The sequence below is a fragment of the Triticum urartu genome, chromosome 1A, assembly GCF_056163025.1.
Source record: "Triticum urartu cultivar PI428250 chromosome 1A, HENAU_Tu73, whole genome shotgun sequence".
Classification (NCBI taxonomy): domain Eukaryota; kingdom Viridiplantae; phylum Streptophyta; class Magnoliopsida; order Poales; family Poaceae; genus Triticum; species Triticum urartu.
Genome location: NC_141873.1, coordinates 206360482 through 206379133, shown reverse-complemented (window position 1 = coordinate 206379133; position 18652 = coordinate 206360482). Strand labels below are relative to the sequence as shown.

The following is an 18652-nucleotide window of genomic DNA, read 5'->3' as shown; positions in this document are numbered from 1 at the left end:
CTATCTCGTGCTCCAAAGGGGCGGCTCTCGTCTCGCCATGCCGCATCCGAAACGTCCCTTAAGAAAGCGATGCCTGCGCAGGGCGGATCTTCAAAAAGAAAAGTGGATGGCGATACTGCCGAGCCACCACCTTCATCAAAAAGGTATGGTTTTTATATGCCCTTGGCAGGTATACCGAATTGTGATGCTTCCCACTGTGCCATATTGTTTTTAGGAAAAACATACGACGAACTATGTCAGGAGGCCTCGCTGGTCGTACACCACCCAATCTAACCCCAGACCCCGTTCCAAGGACTAGGGTTGATACAGGTGCGACGCCGGATTGTCCTCTTCCCGAGGACTCAGATGATGTATCCGTTACCAACTCTGAAGTGGAGAGTGCGATGAATCATTGGCGCCGGAGGGCAGCTATGCGTGATGCAGCTTTCACCGATGAGGCATTCAATGCCTTCAGCTCAGTGGATGCTTATATCCAAGCTGATCTGGATGGGCTCGCTGGAGCCACTCACCAGCTTTCAAAGGATATGCGGGTAAGACTTTTGTGTAGGTTCAATAATCGTATGCACCCGTAGCCCCAGAGACTTAAAGAAGTTTGCACAACTGGTTTAAGAATCATTGTACAATTTAGGTAATCACGGAAAAGAACAACCTGCTATCTCAGGAGCTTGAAAAGTGTAAGTCCCAGCTAACTGCAGTCACCACTGATCTGGAGAAATCCAAGAAGGCACCGACTGGTAATGTCAACTACTGTCCGGAAAATATGATTCCATGCCTGCGATGTTTTAACATAAGCGCCGTTGCATTTACGGCAGCAGGATCGGCGGATCAGTTAGAAAAGGAACTAAGGGCCATGAAGGCGGATAAACAGCATGCCGAAAGGCAAGACGCCGCTGGTCAATGTGTACTTACATGGACCAGGGATGAGAAGAACAAGCTTCAGGATGCTAACACCAAGCAAGCCGAAGAGCTGAAGGATGTACGGGCCCAACTGGCGGATGCCTTGAAAGAGAACAGAAAGATGAAAGGCGGCATATTCAGTATGCCTTTTAACCTTACTTTCGTACAGTTCCCTAATGCAAGGTGTAAACAAGTTTTTCCTATAGGTCTGCTGACTAGGCAACCCGAAGAAGAGGTGTCCGGATTTCAAGGGGATCTGCTACAAGAGTTGTCCAGAGTGCATGAGCGAGCCCGGAAGGCAATGAGGAACATTGCTAAAGCTATATGGCTAGCCGATTCTCCTCCTAGAAAGTATGGAGGGGCTCGTGAATTTATTCAAAGGAGCTCGTCGCTGCTTTGGACTATGGAATATATCAGCATGCCGAGAAGGTGCACGAGAGGCCTGGGCCATGGTGAAAACACGGTACACCGGACTTGATCCGAATCATATGGCCCGGGTCGGGCCTCGGGGACCAGATGGACAGGAAATTCCTGTTAGCTTAGTATATGACCAAGTAAAGATAGTTTTCTCAGCAAGATTGTAAGCTAGACAACTTATTAGATGGTCTAGAGGAGGAGGAAGTTTTCGAGTCCAAGTAGTAATGTACGTTTATCGGCAAACGTATCTCCAGCCGAATTATAAAACAATTTTCATGTCAGACCTTCCGCTTTAACCTCCTAAATCCAAAGTTTGGAGTGTTTCCAAATACTGTACTGGGGGTAAACATCGAAGTATGTCCGGAAACCAGGCAGTGCAGTCATAGTTGCTTGAACAGACAAGTTGTATTCGGGGAGTTATGTTATATTACATTTGATCATAAGAAACATCTTCCACAGGGAATAGTTCCATTAAGGGTTCCTTTCCTTGGGCCAGCGTGTGTTGTTGTGCATGCTTGAGTTGTGATGCTAAAAATCGTAGTATGTTATATTTCGGGGGCTTGCAACGCAACAAGTGCAGTTCATCTTTTGTTCACCGACCTATTATTCCCTTAAGAATGCTAGCTTTCGGCTTCACCCGTCTGAGGTACACGTCCGGATAACCCGGCTGTAACAATCACAGAGGTGCTCCCTTTATGCCCTAGCCGAACAAACGAGAACGTAGGGCATAAGAACAGGAGCCAGCCAACCAAGCTTGGCAAAATTTAAGTCATAAAGGTGCATATAATGGCAAAGAAAAGACATATATGAGAAGACGACGCATATATATGGTGAGCTTGATGCTCGAAAAATAATCAGAAGCTTCTGTGACAAGAAGCCCCCAGGTATTGGGGGGTATGTACATTTAAGGATGTATACCCCTTAAGTGTGCAGTTTACCCAAACACGGGCTAGAAATCGTATAAAAACGAAAAGAAGAAGGAGAAAGAAAGAGAAAAAAGGTAACGAACTGTGAGTCCGGACTTAGGTGTGGAATCGACGGAGTCTGGCAGCATTCCAAGGGTTCGGCTCTAAGCGATTATCCAATGCATTACGAAGGCGATAGGCTCCTCCAGTGAGAACTTTATCTATAATGAAGGAACCCTCCCATTTGGGCTTGAGATTGTCCTTTTTCTTCTCTGGTAGGCGTAGAACGAGTTCACCGACATTGTATGTCTTGGCTAGCACTTCTCTGCTTTGGTATCTTCGAGCTTGTTGTTGGTAGAATGCTGAACGAGCTTTTGCGATATCGCGCTCCTCCAGGCCGTCTAAGTCATCTTGCCGATCGAGCTCGGCCTCTTTCTCCTCGTACATGCGTAGTTGAGCTGAGTCATGAATAATATTGCAGGGCAAGATAGCCTCTGCGCCGTACACCATAAAGAACGGTGTGTATCCGGCCGTGCGATTGGGCGTGGTCTGCAGCCCCCAGAGTACGGAGTCGAGCTCCTCAACCCAGTGTTTACCGGACTCCTTTAAGGACCACACTAGTCTAGGTTTAATGCCGCTCATTATCAGGCCATTAGCCTGTTTGACTTGACCGTTTGTTTGAGGGTGATAGACCGAGGCATAATCGAGCTTGATGCTCAGATTAGCGCACCAAGTTTTTTACTTCGTGGCTGTGAAGTTAGAGCCGTTATCAGTGATGATACTGTGTGGGACACCATAACGGTGTATGACACCGGATATGAAGTCTATCACTAGTCCGGCTTCGGCAGTTTTAACTGGTTTGGCCTCTATCCACTTGGTGAATTTATCTACCATGACTAACAAATATTTTTTCTTATGGCTTCCCGCTTTAAGGGGTCCGACCATGTCAAGCCCCCATATCACAAAAGGCCAAGTAATGGGGATTGTTTGTAGGACAGTAGGCGGCATATGGCTTTGATTGGCGAAAAGCTGGCATCCTACACACCGTTGGACGAGGTCTTGCACATCTGCTTGGGCCGTATGCCAAAAAAGCCAGTTCAGAAGGCCTTACTTACAAGGGCCCGAGTTGCAGCATGATGCACCAAGACCATCATGGATTTCAGCCAAGAGGTGCCGCCCCTCTTCTTCGGAGATACACCTTTGAAGGACTCCGATAGTACTTTTCTTGTAGAGTTCTACTTCATGAACCTTGTAGGCTTTTGAGTATCGAACAATGCATCGAGCCTCATTCTGGTCCTTGCGGAGCTCTCGCCTATTGAGGTAGGCTAGGAAGGGTTCGGTCCATGGGGCGATTACTGCCATGATTGCAAGAGCCAATGGTGTTATTTGTGTGGCTGAGCCCCCGATGATATCGGGGTTGTGTTCTGAATCTGGGGGTATGATTGGATCCGGACTGGCGTTGCTGCTCTCGTCCAGCCATACCACGGATGGATTGAAGAGCCTTTCCACGAAGGTGTTGGGTGGGACGGGGTCGCGCTTAGCGCCCATGCGGGCAAGGATGTCTGCTGCCTGATTACTCTCTCGGGCCATGTGATGAAACTCAAGCCCCTCAAACCGAGTTGATGTTTTAAGTACGGCGTTGCGGTAAGCCGCCATCTTCGGATCTTTGGCATCAAATTCTACGTTTATTTGGGATATTGCAAGGTTTCAATCCCCCCGCACCTCGAGGCGTTGTATGCCCATAGAGACAGCCATCCGAAGGCCATGCAATACGGCCTCATATTCGGCTACGTTATTAGAGTCTGTATATAGTATTTGGAGCACATAATACATTGTATCTCCTATGGGGGATGTCAGGACGACACTAGCCCAAAGTCCGGCTAGCATTTTAGAGCCGTCGAAGTGCATCACCCAGTTGGAATATGTGCCATAATCTTTAGGGAGTTCGGCTTCCGTTCATTCGGCAACGAAGTTAGCCAAAACCTGAGATTAATGGCTTGGCGTGGCTTATATGTTATTTCAAATGGTAAGAGCTCAATAGCCCATTTGGCAATCCGGCCGGTGGCGTCTTGGTTGTTTATGATATCATTAAGTGGTACCTCGGATGCCACCGTGATCAAATACTCTTGGAAGTAGTGCCACAGCTTATGGGATGCCATGAAGACCGCATATGCTATCTTTTGATAATGCGGGTATCGGGATTTGCATGGTGTGAGGACCGTCAACACATAGTATACATGTTTTTGAAGTGGGAATTTATGTCCCTCTTCGTCTCGTTCGACGACGAGCACTGCACTCACCACCCGATGTGTTGTAGATATGTACAACAACATGGGTTCGCCAACATTTGGCATGACCATGATTGGGTTCCTTGCTAACAAAGCTTTTATTTCTTCTAGTCCGACTGTTGCAGCATCCATCGACGCGAAGTGGTCAGTGCGCCGGAGCAGGCGATAGAATGGCAGTGCCTTTTCTCCTAATCCGGAGATGAAGCGGCTCAAAGCTACTATGCATCCGGGTAGTTTTTGGTCCTATTTGAGGTCTGTTGGTGTAGCCAACTATGACAGGGCTTGGATTTCGGCTGGGTTTGCTTCGATTCCCCTATTGGAAACGATGTATTTTTCCGGTGCGAACATCGAAAATGCACTTTTCCGGATTGAGTCGTATGTCATATCTTCGGAGGTTGTCGAATGTAAGGCGTAAATCATCCACCAACGATTCGACATGCTTAGTTTTGATGACTACATCATCTACATATGCTACATCATGCATTGGTATGTGGCGCCAGCGTTTTTGAGCCCAAAGGGCATGGTGTTGATGTAGAAGGGCCCGTATGGGGTGACGAATGCCATTGTCGCTTGATCGGATTCTTTCATTTTGATTTGGTGGTATCCAGAATATGTGTCGAGGCAGCACAGTGAGTCGTGCCCTACTGTTGCATCAATAGTCTGGTCGATGCGAGGTAGTGGGAAGGGGTCCTTAGGGAAGGCTTTATTAAGGTCCTTGAAGTCGACACACAAGCACCAGGATTTATCCTTATTCGGCACCATGACCAGATTTGCTAGCCAATACGGATGTTTGATCTCTCTGATAAACCCGGCTTCGAGTAGCTTGGCTAGCTCCTCCCCCATAGACTGTCATTTGGGTTCGGAAAATTGCCGCAGCGCTTTCTTGACTTGCTTGTATCCCTTCAGTATGTTGAGACCATGTTCGGCCAGCGCGTGTGGGATTCCCGGCATATCCGAGGGATGCCAGGAGAAGATGTCCCAGATCTCGCTCAAGAACGCACGCGATGCGGCGACGACCACTGGATCCTGCTGTGCCCCAATGGAAGTTGTCTTCTTGGGGTCCGTCGGGTGAACTTGAAATTTGACTATGTCATCTGCTGGCTTGAAAGAAGTGGATTTACGCCTTTTATCAAGAATTACGTCGTCTCTATTCACCGTGGAATGCAGAGCGGTGAGCTCCTCAGCCGCCAGGGCTTCGCTCAGTGCCTCGAGGGCCAGGGATGCGGTTTTGATTTTGGCGCGGAGTGCTATGTACGGATCGCTGGAGATAGTGATAACACCGTTGGGCCTGGGCATTTTGAGCTTCATGTACCCGTAATAAGGTATGGCTTGAAAGCGTGTGAATGCATCTCGCCCTAACAGGGCATGATATCCACTGTTGAAAGGGGCCACCTGGAAGATTATCTCTTTGGACCTATAATTCTATGGCGTGCCAAATACCACATCTAGTTTAAATTTCCCTGAGCATCTTGCTTCCCGACTGGGGATGATTCCTCGGAAGGATGTATTGCTTTGCTCAATGCGACTCCTGTCCATATGCATTTTATTGAGCGTGTCTTCGTAGATGAGGTTCGGTCTGCCGCCACTGTCCATGAGCACTTTAGCAAGGCAAAAGTCATCTACAATTGGGTTTAGAACCAAAGTGGCTGGTGCTCGGATTGATCGGGCCCTTGGCTCATCGTTGGCGTTGAAGGTTATTGCCATATCGTTCCAAGGATTTATTGCGGCTACGCGATTGACTTCGGCGAGGTTGCGGAGCGCCCTTTTGCGCCGTTTGTTTGAAGAAAAGGTGTCGAAGACCGTAAACACACCAAGGTCGTTATCCTCGGGGGAATGCCTTGTCGTAGTAGTGTTGGTGAGGATAGCCTCCCCGCTTTTAGCCACCTACCGGAGTATCTAACATGCCCGAAGGTTATGAGTTGGCTTGGAATTTGGCATCACGTGTATCTGACAGGGCTTGTCGAGCCATCCATCAAGGATGGTTCTGTGTCTCGTTAAGGGCTGAATTGTTTTTTCCGTGGAAGAATGATCAGGTGCCCCGTAAGGGTGCATCCTTTTTGTTCGGCTGGTGGGTGGCTTAAAGGACGGTGGCTGCCACCGAGCTGTCTGGGCTTTCCAGGCGCTTTCCATTGCGCAGTACTTCTGTACTATGTGTGCCAAATCTGCAAAGTGCAGAATGCAGTGCCGATTGGGGGCGTTGAGGATGCCCTCGTCTGTACAGATGTGGCAAAAGACCGATACTACATCGTTGTCGCAGCAATCTTTGATCTTGTTTTTAACAAGTAGGAATCTAGCCCAAAAGTGATGGACTATTTCCAGAGGTTGTTGTCATATATACATTAAATCGCATATGTCTGGGTGACCTGAATTGCTTGGAGAGTATTGATTGTGGTGGGTGGGTGGGCTTAAATCCGAACCTTGACCCATTGTGGAATTCAGATTTTGAAAATTTTCTAAGATCATTGGTCCAGGGTCCAGAGTGTTCAGGGGGTTTTTAGACTCAACGCCGGATTCTATGTTCGGAAGATAGATAGTCCCTTCTCGAAGATGAGTGTCTGACTCATAGGGCTCGGAGATCCAAACATAGTTTTTTTAGCATAGGAGGGGCGGTATCCTCAATTTGCTCTTCCACAACAGTCACCAGGTGGGTGACAGGTGGAGACCTGATTTCCCTCTGATCGTGTTTAAGCTCAACCAGATCGCAATCTATTGCAACCCCAAGGGCGGCGATGCGATCTAGCAGTTCATTTAAAGATGAAACATCTATCGGATCCATCTTATAGATGCCTTCGGGGTTGATGTGAAGATAATTTTTGGCAATCCGGGGGACCGCCTTGGGCTTAATGGCCGGACGGGCGCCTATGGTGAAATTGCCAGTGTGGAGGATCTGCCCAAGAACTAGGTCTCTTCCAGAGGTGATTTTGTCGTCGAGGACTAGCGAGCCATCGATCCTTCTATCGACAACACGAAGGATCAAAGGTAACAGGAGGCAGGGGACATGATGTTTACCCAGGTTTAGGCCCTCTTGATGGAGGTAATACCCTACGTCCTGCTCGATTGACTTTAATGCGTATAGGGGATACAAGAGTTGATCTACCTCGAGATCGTAATGGCTAAACCCTAGATGTCTAGCTTGTATGAGTATGATTGCCTCCACGGACTAAACCCTCTGGTTTATATAGACAACGGAGGGGGCTAGGGTTGTACAAGGTCGGTTTACAGGGGAAGGAAACCATACATCTGGACGTCAAGCTTACGACACACGCAAAGGAGAGTCCTGTCCGAACACGGGTGGAAGTCTTCTATCTTGTATCTTCACGACCCAGCAGTCCGGCCCACGTCACATGTCCCGGACGCCCGGGGACCCCCTAACCCAGGACTCCCTTAGTTATGCTTATGCTTGTTGTGAGATTGCAAGTACAATCAATTTACTGACATGGCGTGTCATGCTAGATTTCAGGAAAGTCTTACTGGATCGGAGTGCTTCCCGCGTCTAGATCGTGTCCACATCAGTGTCCTTGTTCTATGGAGTTCCGCTTCGTCGTCGTTCCACTGCCACATAGTTATCATGATCGAGGCCCCTTTGTGTTCATCAAATAATGTACTTATTTTTCAGCCGGACCGTGTGTGCCGCTTGGCCTCACTACTTGATGTATTATCGAACCTATGTTTCCACTAGCATCAATAAAGTGGTTGTTTTCTGTACCAAGTTGTTGTGTGTTGCCAGAAGACTTGATCTCTGGGCTTGCAATGCAGGGTAAACCGATTGCTTTGATCTAGGGTGCGACACCATAATTCGTCTCATAACACAGTTTCCCTAAATCTCAAAAACTTCTTCCACACAAAAGTCAACAAGAACTCGTGAGATAAGTTAGTATAAATCAATGCAAAACCTTATCATTATCTACTCTAGCAAATCACTAAAATTATATTTCCTAGAGAACCTCTTGTAATTTTTTTTGTTTTTTCTTCTTTGTTCTTTTTTCTCTCCATTAGTTTCTCTTATTTTTTTTATTCTTCTGCTTCTCTTTATTTTCTTTTCTTTTGTAGGCTTACCTCAAGCCTTGTTAGACTTCTGTTCTTTGTTTTTATGGTAATAAAAATTGCAGCGGGGAGTTTTCCCTACTATGTATAGTAAAAAAATCACTAAAATTATAATGTAACATTGCATACTAAATGCCTCTACATATTTAATATTCCTATCCTCGATAATCCAGAAAACATATGCAAACAATGCAAACAGAACAGCAATCTGTCTAAACAGAACAGTCTATAAAGGATGCAAGACGATTCATACTCCTTTAACTCTAAAAATTAGGAAAAATTACCACACTGTATAAAATTTCTCATAGCATACTGTGTAAAATTTCAAGATTTTATCACATTTTGACATCCCAGAAGAATACAGACAATGATAGAAAACTTTCTGTTTTGAAACAACAACATATGGACTTGCAAAATAAGCATGGTAAAGACTATACTTGACATTTTTATTGAAATAAAAGATAAAAACACTATTCTAAATAACAGCAAGCAAATCAAAACAAAATAAAATGATGCTCCAAGCAAAACTCATATCATGTGATGAATAAAAATATAGCTCCAAGTAAGGTTACCGATAATATTGAAGACAAAAGAGGGGATGCCTTCTGGGGCATCCCCAAGCTTAGTTGCTTGGATATTTCTTGAATATTACCTTGGTGTGCCTTGGGCATCCCCAAGCTTAGGGCCTTTACACTTCTTATTCTCCTCATATCAATATCCCATCCAAAAATTGAAAACTTCAGTCACACAAAACTTAACGGAACTTCGTGAGATAGGTTAGTATGATAAAACAAATCAATCACTTTGGTAGTGTCAAATTCAAGATTCATAATTGTTCTTAAACAATTCCTGTCGTACCTTATCATTTCCACAATTAATATTGAGCAATATAAGCCATAGAAACTAGAAAACAAGCAAACTATGCATTGAAAACAGAATTTGTCAAAGACAGAAGAGTTTGTAATGATCTAAACAATGACCATACTTCTATAAATCCAAAAAATCTTGAAACTTAGTACAACGTAGGAAATCTTCATAGAAATGATGAGTAAAAAATCAGAACTTTATCGCATTCCGGTGAATTTTAACAATTCTGTAACTAGGAGCAAAAGTTTCTGTTTTTGCACAAAATCAAGTCAACTCTCATCCACACTATCCCAAAGGCTTTACTTGGCACCTTATTGAAACAAATACTATAAAACATGATTACTACAATAGCTTAATCATGTGAACACAAAAAGTAGTATGTAATAGTGTTGGGTTCTCTCTCAACAAGTGCTTTCTTTAATGCCTTTTTAGCTAGGCATGATGATTTCAATGATCCTCACATAAAAGTAAAGAATTTGAAACATAACGGGAGCATCATGAAGCATATGACTAGAAAATTTAAGTCTAACCCACTTCATATACATAGGGATGTTGTGAGCAAACAAATTATGGGAGCAAGAATCAACTAGCATAGGAAGGCAAAACAAGCATGACTTCAAAACTTTCAACACATAGAGAGGAAACTTGATATTAGTGCGATATATAAAAGCATATGTTCCTCTCTCATAATAATTTTCAGTAGCATCATGAATGAATTCAACAATATAGCTATCACATAAAGCATTTTTTTCAGGATCCACATGCATAATTTTTTTATTACTCTCCACATAAGCACATTTCATCTCATCAATAGTGGTGGGAGCAAATTCAACAAAAATAACTAGCATGATATACTTGATTGACATAACCAAATTGAATATTAAAATCATGATGGCAAGTTTATGGTTACTATTACTTTTTATAGCATATATGTCATCACCATAATCATCATAGATAGCAACTTTATTCTCATCATAATCAATTGAAACCTCTTCCAAAATAGTGGATTCGTTACTAAATAAAGTTATGACCTCTCCAAATCCACTTTCAAATTATTAGTATAAGATTCAACACCCTCCAAAATAGTGGGATCGTTAGCACCTATAGTTGACACTCTTCCAAATCCAATTTCATCAATATAATCATCATAAATAGGAGGCATGCTATCATCATAATAATTTTTCTCATCAAAACTTGGGGGACTAAAAATACGATCTTCATCAAATATAGCATCCCCAAGCTTATAGCTTTGCATATCACTAGCATCATGGATATTCATAGCAAGCATACTAACAACATTGCAATCATGCTCATCATTCAAAGATTTTATGCCAAACATTTTTTATTGAATTCTTCTTCTAAGAATTGAGCACACTTTTCCTTTCCATCATTTTCAATAAAGACATGATAAAGATAAATAATATGAGGCAATCTCAATTCCATATTTTTGTAGTTTTCTTTTATAAACCAAACTAGTGATAAAATAATAAACTAAAAGATTCAATTGCAAGATCCAAACATATACGTTCAAGCACTCACCTCCTAAAAAATGGTGCCAGAAAAGAGCTTGATGTCTACTACGCAACTTTATTCTTGTAGACTCCTGTTAGGCCTCCAAGCGTAGATTTTTGTAGAATAGTAGCAATTTTCCCACAAGTGGATGACCTCAGGTTTATCAACCCATGGGAGGTGTTGGATGAAGGTGGTCTCTCTCAAACAACCCTGCAACCAAATAACAAAGAGTCTCTTGTGTCCCCAACACATGAAATACAATGGTAAATTGTATAGGTGCATTAGTTCGGCGAAGAGACGGTGATACAAGTGTAGTAATGAAAGTAGATATTGATTTTTGTAGTGGGAACATTAAAAAACAGCAAGGTAGCAAGTAACAAAAGTGAGCACAAACGGTATTGCAATGGTTGAAAACAAGGCATAAGGTTCATACTTTCACTAGTGCAATCTCTCAACAATGCTAACATAGTTGAATCATATAACAATCCCTCAACGTGCGACAAAGAATCACTCCAAAGTTCTTATATGGCAGAAAACATAAGATGAAATTGTTTGTAGGTTATGATACCACCTTAAAGTTATCTTTTTCGATCGATCTATTGAGCTATTCCTATAAGTGTCACAAACAGTCCTAGAGTTCGTACTAAAATAACACCATATGATACACATCAACCAACTCTAATGTCACCTATATAGTCTAATGTCACCACAAGTATCCGTGAGTTGATTATAGGATATGCGTCAAACAACTTCAGATTCATAATATTCAATCCAACACAAAGAACTTCAAAGAGTGTCCCAAGATTTCTACTAGAGAAACCAAGACGAAAACGTGCATCAACCCCTACGCGTTGATTACCCCAAGGTCACCTCGGGAATCCGGGAGTTGAGTGCCAAAACATACATCAAGTGAATCAATATGATACACCATTGTCACCACATGTATTCATATGCAAGACATACATCAAGGGTTCTCAAATCCATAAAAGTATTCAATTCGATAATAATGAAACCTCAAAGGTAAAAATTCAATTAATCACAACAAGATAGAGAGGGAGAAACACCATATGATCCAACTATATTAATAAAGATCGCGGTACATCAAGATCATGCCAAATCAAGAACACGAGAGAGAGAGAGAGCGAGAGAGATCAAACACATTGTTACTAGTACAAAACCCTAGCCCGGAGGGCGGACTACTCCCTCTAAGATGATCCATCATGGTGGCTGCCGTGATGATGAAGATGGACTCCAGTGATGATTTCCCCCTTCGGTAGGGTGCCAGAAAGGGCTCCTGATTGAGTTTGCATGGACATAGAGGCTTGTGGCAATGGAGCTTCTCATCCAGCGTTAATTCTAGAGGTTTATGTATTTATAGCACTTTTTGGCGTCGGTCTCACGCTAAGATGCCCCTCAGGGAGCCCACCACCTACCAGCACACCATTACCCCCTAGGCGTGCCCTGGTGGGTGGTGGCCACCTCATGACTCTTCTGGCCTTCCCACGAAGCTTCTAGTGTCTCTTTTCTTCCAAAAAAATTGTCAAAAAGTTTCGTTGCATTTGGAGAGCTTTTATTTCTGCACAAAAAACAATACAATGGTAGTTCTGTTGAAAACATCGTCAGTCCAGGTTAGTTCCCTTCAAATCATGTAAAATTGCACTAAAACCATATAAAATTGTTGTAAACATCTTCATAAATTATAGATACGTTGGACACGCATCAAAGTGCTAGTATTTGTTGGAGCAGTGACTGAGGCAAGGCTTCGAGAACACCACGGAAGACTCACCGTATTCTCCTCGAGTCACTGCAACTGATGAGCCTCGGATCACTTGGGGTTGGTCTTGAAGGCTACCACCACATCTTGACATACATTTCTGGAGCACACCACAAGCAAGGAAGCTTCCAGAGGAACCCTAACTTCCTAGGATCCCAAACTCCAAGAGTAACAAGTCAACTATGAATAAATGTTGTGGGGAACACAAATTGGTTTGGTCAAAGTGTAGATCATGCCTTGCTCCCTCAATCTCCAAATTTCAACAAGTTTGGATGGAGAAATTGAGAGTTTTTAGAATAAGAAGGTTTGGCAATGGTGGGCTAAAAAAGGTAAAAGGATTAGGTTTGGAGGAGGAAGAAAAATCCATTAAATAGTGCAAATGTGGAGGTGGGAGTTTCTCCCCGTTGGTCCTCGTGTGCACGGGCTAAGTCAGCCTCGTGTGCATGGGGTATCTAGACGCACAGACATCACCCCATGCACACGGGGGTCTAGGACCCCATACGCATGGGGTATCTATAGATTACAGAGTTGCCAACTACCTCAAGCATACATGGTGACCGAGAACTTTTTGATACCAACCCCATGGACACTCCGCACATGCACATTGAAATGGATGAAGGAGAACTTCTAGTGGTAGGTGTTAAAAGGCTAGTGTATATATTTTAGAATGTTCCCACACTGAAAGTGTGTTATCTCGACTAGAGGGGGGGTGAATAGGCGATTTTTATGAAAGTCTTCAAAATGTGGGAGTTATGAAGACAAACAGAGAAGATTATGCCTATTACTATGCAGCGGAAGTTAGATTACACTAGGCCAGCCATGGTCAAGTATTCAATAAAGTGAAAGCGCAATGACAAACAGCTGCAGTGTAATAAGGGTCAGGTGGGAAGAAGTTATGAAGCCAAACAGATCATACATTCACGTTGTGAAGACAAAAGATAGAGCAAGAAAGCAATGGCTTCATAATGAATAACAGTAAGAGAAAGGAAGTGAAGATGAAACCAGTGACTCGTTGAAGACAATGATGTGTTGGACCAGTTCCAGTTGCTATGACAACTGTACGTCTGGTTGGAGTGGCTAGGTATTTAAACCTTAGGACACACAGTCCCGGACACCCAGTCCTGAACACGCAGCTCAGGACACCAAGTCCTCACCGTATTCTCCTTGAGCTAAGGTCACATAGTCCTCGCCCAGTCACTTTGGTAAGTCTTCAAGGTAGACTCCCAAACCCTCACAGACTTTGTTCACTGGAAATCCACAATGTCTCTTGGATGCTCTGAACGCGACGCCTAACTGTCTGGAGGATTCACAGTCCTCAAGTGTAATAAGTCATCAGATCACACAGACAAGAAGACTTAAGTGATGCCCAATGTTCTCTGGCTCTGGGTGGTTAGGGCTTTTCTCCTTGCTAGGAATTTTCTCTCAAAGGCTTCGAGGTGGGTTGCTCTCAAACGACAAAAGCGATGCACTGAAATCTGAGCAGCCAACCATTTATGGTTGTAGGGGGTGGGCTATTTATAGCCACTTGGCAACCCGACCTGATTTGTCCGAAATGAGCCTGGGTCAGTAAGGAACTGACACGTGTCGCAACGGTCAGATTTCAAACTCTCATGGCAACTTTACTTGGGCTACAAGCAAAGCTGACTTGTCCGGCTCTGGACAAGAGACTCTCTCATTGTCTTCACTCGAAGACATAGGTTTTTGGTTTAGGCATCACTTCAGTCATTCTGACTAGTTCTCCTGGACCCCACTTAACAGTACGGTGGTTCCTATGACTCAACACAAAAGAAAAAGACTACGAAAGATCTAAGTCTTCGAGCTTCATAGGCTTCATAACGTGTCTTCTTTTGTCATAGTCTTCAATGTGAATATCTTCATATACCACCTTTGGCTTCAATGTCTTCATACATTTTTAGGGGTCATCTCTGGTAGTAAAACCGAATCAATGAGGGACTTCTACCTGTGTTATCCTGCAATTCTCACAAACACATTAGTCCCTCAACTAGGTTTGTCGTCAATACTCCAAAACCAACTAGGGGTGGCACTAGATGCACTTACGATCTCCCCCTTTTTGGTGATTGATGACAAACTAGTTGAAGTTTTCAACGGGTAATATAGTCTGTGAAATTGTAAAGGATAAGGAATTGTCTTCATAAGTTGCAAGGGCTCCCCCTGAAGATGTGCATAAGTTAATTTGCTTTTGGAATGCAAATGCACATGGCAGGTTGTACTTGTGGAGATCCACTTCAGCTTATGATGACAATTCACTATGCATGTGAAAGTATATGAAGATAATGACATGCATAATGGAAAATGGACGTCTGCGGAATGAGATAAGTGCGGAATTTATCGTCGCACATGCGGAATTTATCTTCGCAAAACAGGGTGGCAAACAAGTAGCAGACGACCATCGAGTTTTAGTGTTACAACTCAAAGAACCAAATGAAGCAAAAACGAGAGTTGTAAGCACGAAGCAAAATATTGCAAAACATAAAGCACCCACCCATATGGACCCGCTTGAAGACTATCAACCCATATGCTTCTCCCCCTTTTGTCAGCAAGGACCAAAAAGGTTTGAAGACATAGAGTACTCGTTCCCAGGAGCAGCAGGGTCGTTGAAGGTTTTTGGCGGTGCAGAAGAGCTGGGAGGTGCTGAAGCAGGTGGCGGTGATGTAGCATCGTCTTCTTCATCAATGATTCTGGCAGTGACTGTGGCAGCAGATGAAGAAAACTCAGAGTCTTCAAGTGATGGTGTGCGCATCACAGCCCTTCTAGGAGGTGTGGTGTCAAACTTGAATCGCTCAGTGAAGCCATCCTCTTCAAGTTCAGCTTCAGTACACATCATTGAGAGCCCTTTCCATGTACGACGACTTGTTTCATGAGTGACGAAAGCATTCTTGGTGGCAAGATTTCAAAGACGATTAACATCCACCAAGAGGCTTTTCATCTGACGCTTTACCCAATCATGATGCCTATCTTGTTTTGATGAAGGGCGACAAGAAGCTCTCGGTCATTGAGAACACGAGTGCGCTTCTTGGGTCTTGAAGCAGTTGCACTATCAGTGGCTTCAGTTGAAGCAGGGTGTGGCGCACGTGTAGTGCCAGCCAAAGGATACACCCTGGAGATGGCTTCAACACCTTCATCGTTCTGAGTGAAGCTCTGGTGTTCTGCATTCTGAAGACTCAACGGTTGCTTGGCAGGCTCAGGATATATAGCTTCAGCAGAGGTATCCACATCTGGCAAGAAGATCCGATGGTTTCGGGCTGAGGGCTGATACGAGATCGCAGAGTGCAGTTTGATCAGCCTCATCACCCAAGGAGCATAGAACTTCAAACCAAATAAATCTGAGCCTGACGCTGCAAGTTGGCGTATGAAGAAATCCTGTGCGTTGAAGCATTTGCCATGAACGATATAGAATATGAGAGTCTTCATTGCACCCTCAATCTTGGCATGTGGAGAGTGTCCCTTAATGGGCCAGAGAGTCTGCCGGATGATGTGATATATGGTCCTGGGCAGGTACTCAAGGTCTTCGACGAAGAACTCAGTTGGATAGGGTGCATCATGGGGCAATGGCTTCATCATTGAGAGCATCTGACTCATATTTGGTTCAGGCCTCTGGAATATGCTCTCAATAGCTTCAGCATGTAGTTGACAGCCTTCCTCGAAGAATTCGCCAGGAGTGGGCAGGCCGGTGAGCTCAATGATATCAAATGCATTGGCTTCATGATGGAAATTGCCGGTCATCCACTCCAGGACCCAAGTCTTCGGATCTCTGTTGTATCCTTTAATGTGGAGGGTGGCATAGAACTGAAGCAGAAGCTCTTCATTCCAGTGCTCTTCATCAGTGACAAACTGCAGCAGACCCACTTGCTTAAAGCAATCCAAAGCTTCCTCTAGGCAGGGCAGACCAGCAATGGCTTCAACATCAAGGTGCTTGTGAGGGAAGATGCGACCTTGGTTGTATAGGATGCATGAATAGTAGCTGCGCTGAGGATAGCTCCAGAACCTATCTGATGAAATCCTTTCCCTTGAATAGGGGTTCTTGGAGCTGTTGAAGAACGTATTGTCTGCCCTGAAGCTATTGATGTCAAAGGAGCCAGGTGCTGATGCAGGACCTAGGAATCTTGGCAGCCTTGGGACTGGCTTCTGGACAGGAGGCCTGTGCTCAACATGGTAATCAAATTGAGGACCAGCAGCAGACTCAGGAACAGAAGTGTTTGGATCAGTAGCTTCGCTGTCTGCTGAAGCTTTTGGTGGGGAGGGCTCCACATTGGCTTCAGTGTGTGTTGTGGCAGCCTCAACATTTTCAGCCTCCACTTGACTAGCTGGAGGGTCAGTCACAAGCACGTTCTCCTAGAGAACTGCTTCTTGGTGGAGCATTGGAGTGGGCTCTTGTGGTGCTTCTTCTTCGGCTGATGCAGCCGGAATGTCTTCAGCATAGACTTGAGGCCTTGGACCTTTGCGAAGCCTGTGGAATGCAGACGACGCCTGTGGGGTTGGAGTGGGCTGGGCCTCAATGTCTTCTTCCTCTTGAGGGCGATCCGCCCATGACGCATCTTGTGCAATTGGCGTCAGAGGACGACCAATGCTGATGAGCTCGCTTTGTTCATACTGAGGAATGGCTGCATCATCTTGTACATTGTCCTGATGACCAATGTCTTCAGCAGCAATGGGGTCGGCTGCTGGTATGTCTTCAGCTTCAGGAGCCTCTGTGGAAGCAGGCTCATGAACCTTCAGTTGACGTTCTGCGTTCGGGTGTACCATAGCAATAGATTCAACTATGAGGGGCTCTATGGGAGCAGCCCGAGATTTCTTGATCTTTCTCTTCTTCTTGCTGGGGGCAGTAGGAGAGGCTTCAGAGCTCTTCTTCTTTCTGGCTTCAGCTTCAGCAGTTCTTGTCTTCTTGAGCTCTGAAGCTGTTGACCGGCTCTTTGGCTTCGAGCCAGTCGTTGTAGTTGGGAAGACAATTGGAACTGCTTCTTGCCTAGATGCCTCTGGTTCAGCCATAGCAGGCTTCTTCTTCTTCTTCGCGGCCATCTTGGGGTCGATGCCAGGACGCCCAAGTGCCTTGCGCTTCTCAGCCTCATTGTAGGCTTGTACACATCTTTCAGCCAGAGACTTCATCCGCTCACGTGAGCCCTGAGCTTCTGCACGCTTCTTCAGAATTTTTCTTTGAGCTCATGCAACATGGTCTTGAAGCTCTTCACTTCTTGCACGCTGAGCTTGGCCATATGCTTCTTGAACTGAGCCTTTTCATGATCAATTTTCTGCTTCAGTTCAACAATGCGCTGGGCAATAGCAAGTTCTGAAGCAATAGCGTCTTGGAATGCGACGCTGAGGCTAACGGCCAGCTGCAGATCTTTGAAGCTGATGTCTGGTGAGGCAAACCATTCGTCGATGAAATTGTGGATGATGGCGACATCAAAGAGAGGCAAATTGTTGAAGATTTCAACTTCTTCTTTGCTTTTGATGAGCTGCTCTAGAGCGTCATCTCCAAGATCTTCATCACTTGACAGATCTATGGCTTCGCTGCGCAGGATGGCAGCAGCTGTGAGCTCTTTGCCGGTGTGTGGCTGAGGCACTTTGGCCTTCTAGGGCTTGGAGACGCGGGATACGTCTTCAGACTGCACACTGTCTTCAGGAGGTGCAGTTGCCAATGGCTTCACCCTTGAGATTTTTGAGGAAGGGGCCGGCTTTGAAGCTTTGGCTTCTTTGATTGCTTTGGCTTCGGTACAGCAGGAGGTTCATCAGACTCAAAGTCAGCTGGAGGGTCATTCATGGCAGTCCCTTGGACTAAGATGTGGGTGATGAGACCTTCAAGGTTGGCAAACGGACCGATGATATTGGGTTCTGCGTCGCGTGTGCCATCTGCCCTTGGTGCGGAGGGACCAGGGTTGAAGTCTAACCCAAATTTCTTCTTGTTCTGCTTCGCTGATTGTTGGGCAAAC

General features: G+C 44.8%; 1 protein-coding gene across 1 annotated transcript in view; it reads right to left on the bottom strand.

Annotated features, from left to right (window-relative positions):
• Positions 1-1592: 1592 nt before the first annotated feature.
• LOC147990604 (uncharacterized) overlaps positions 1593-18652 on the bottom strand; it is a 29910-nt gene continuing 12850 nt past the window's right edge. The window contains 1 exon segment of the mRNA XM_087538314.1: positions 1593-1650. Within this exon segment, the coding sequence (XP_087394440.1) occupies positions 1593-1650 (58 nt within the window).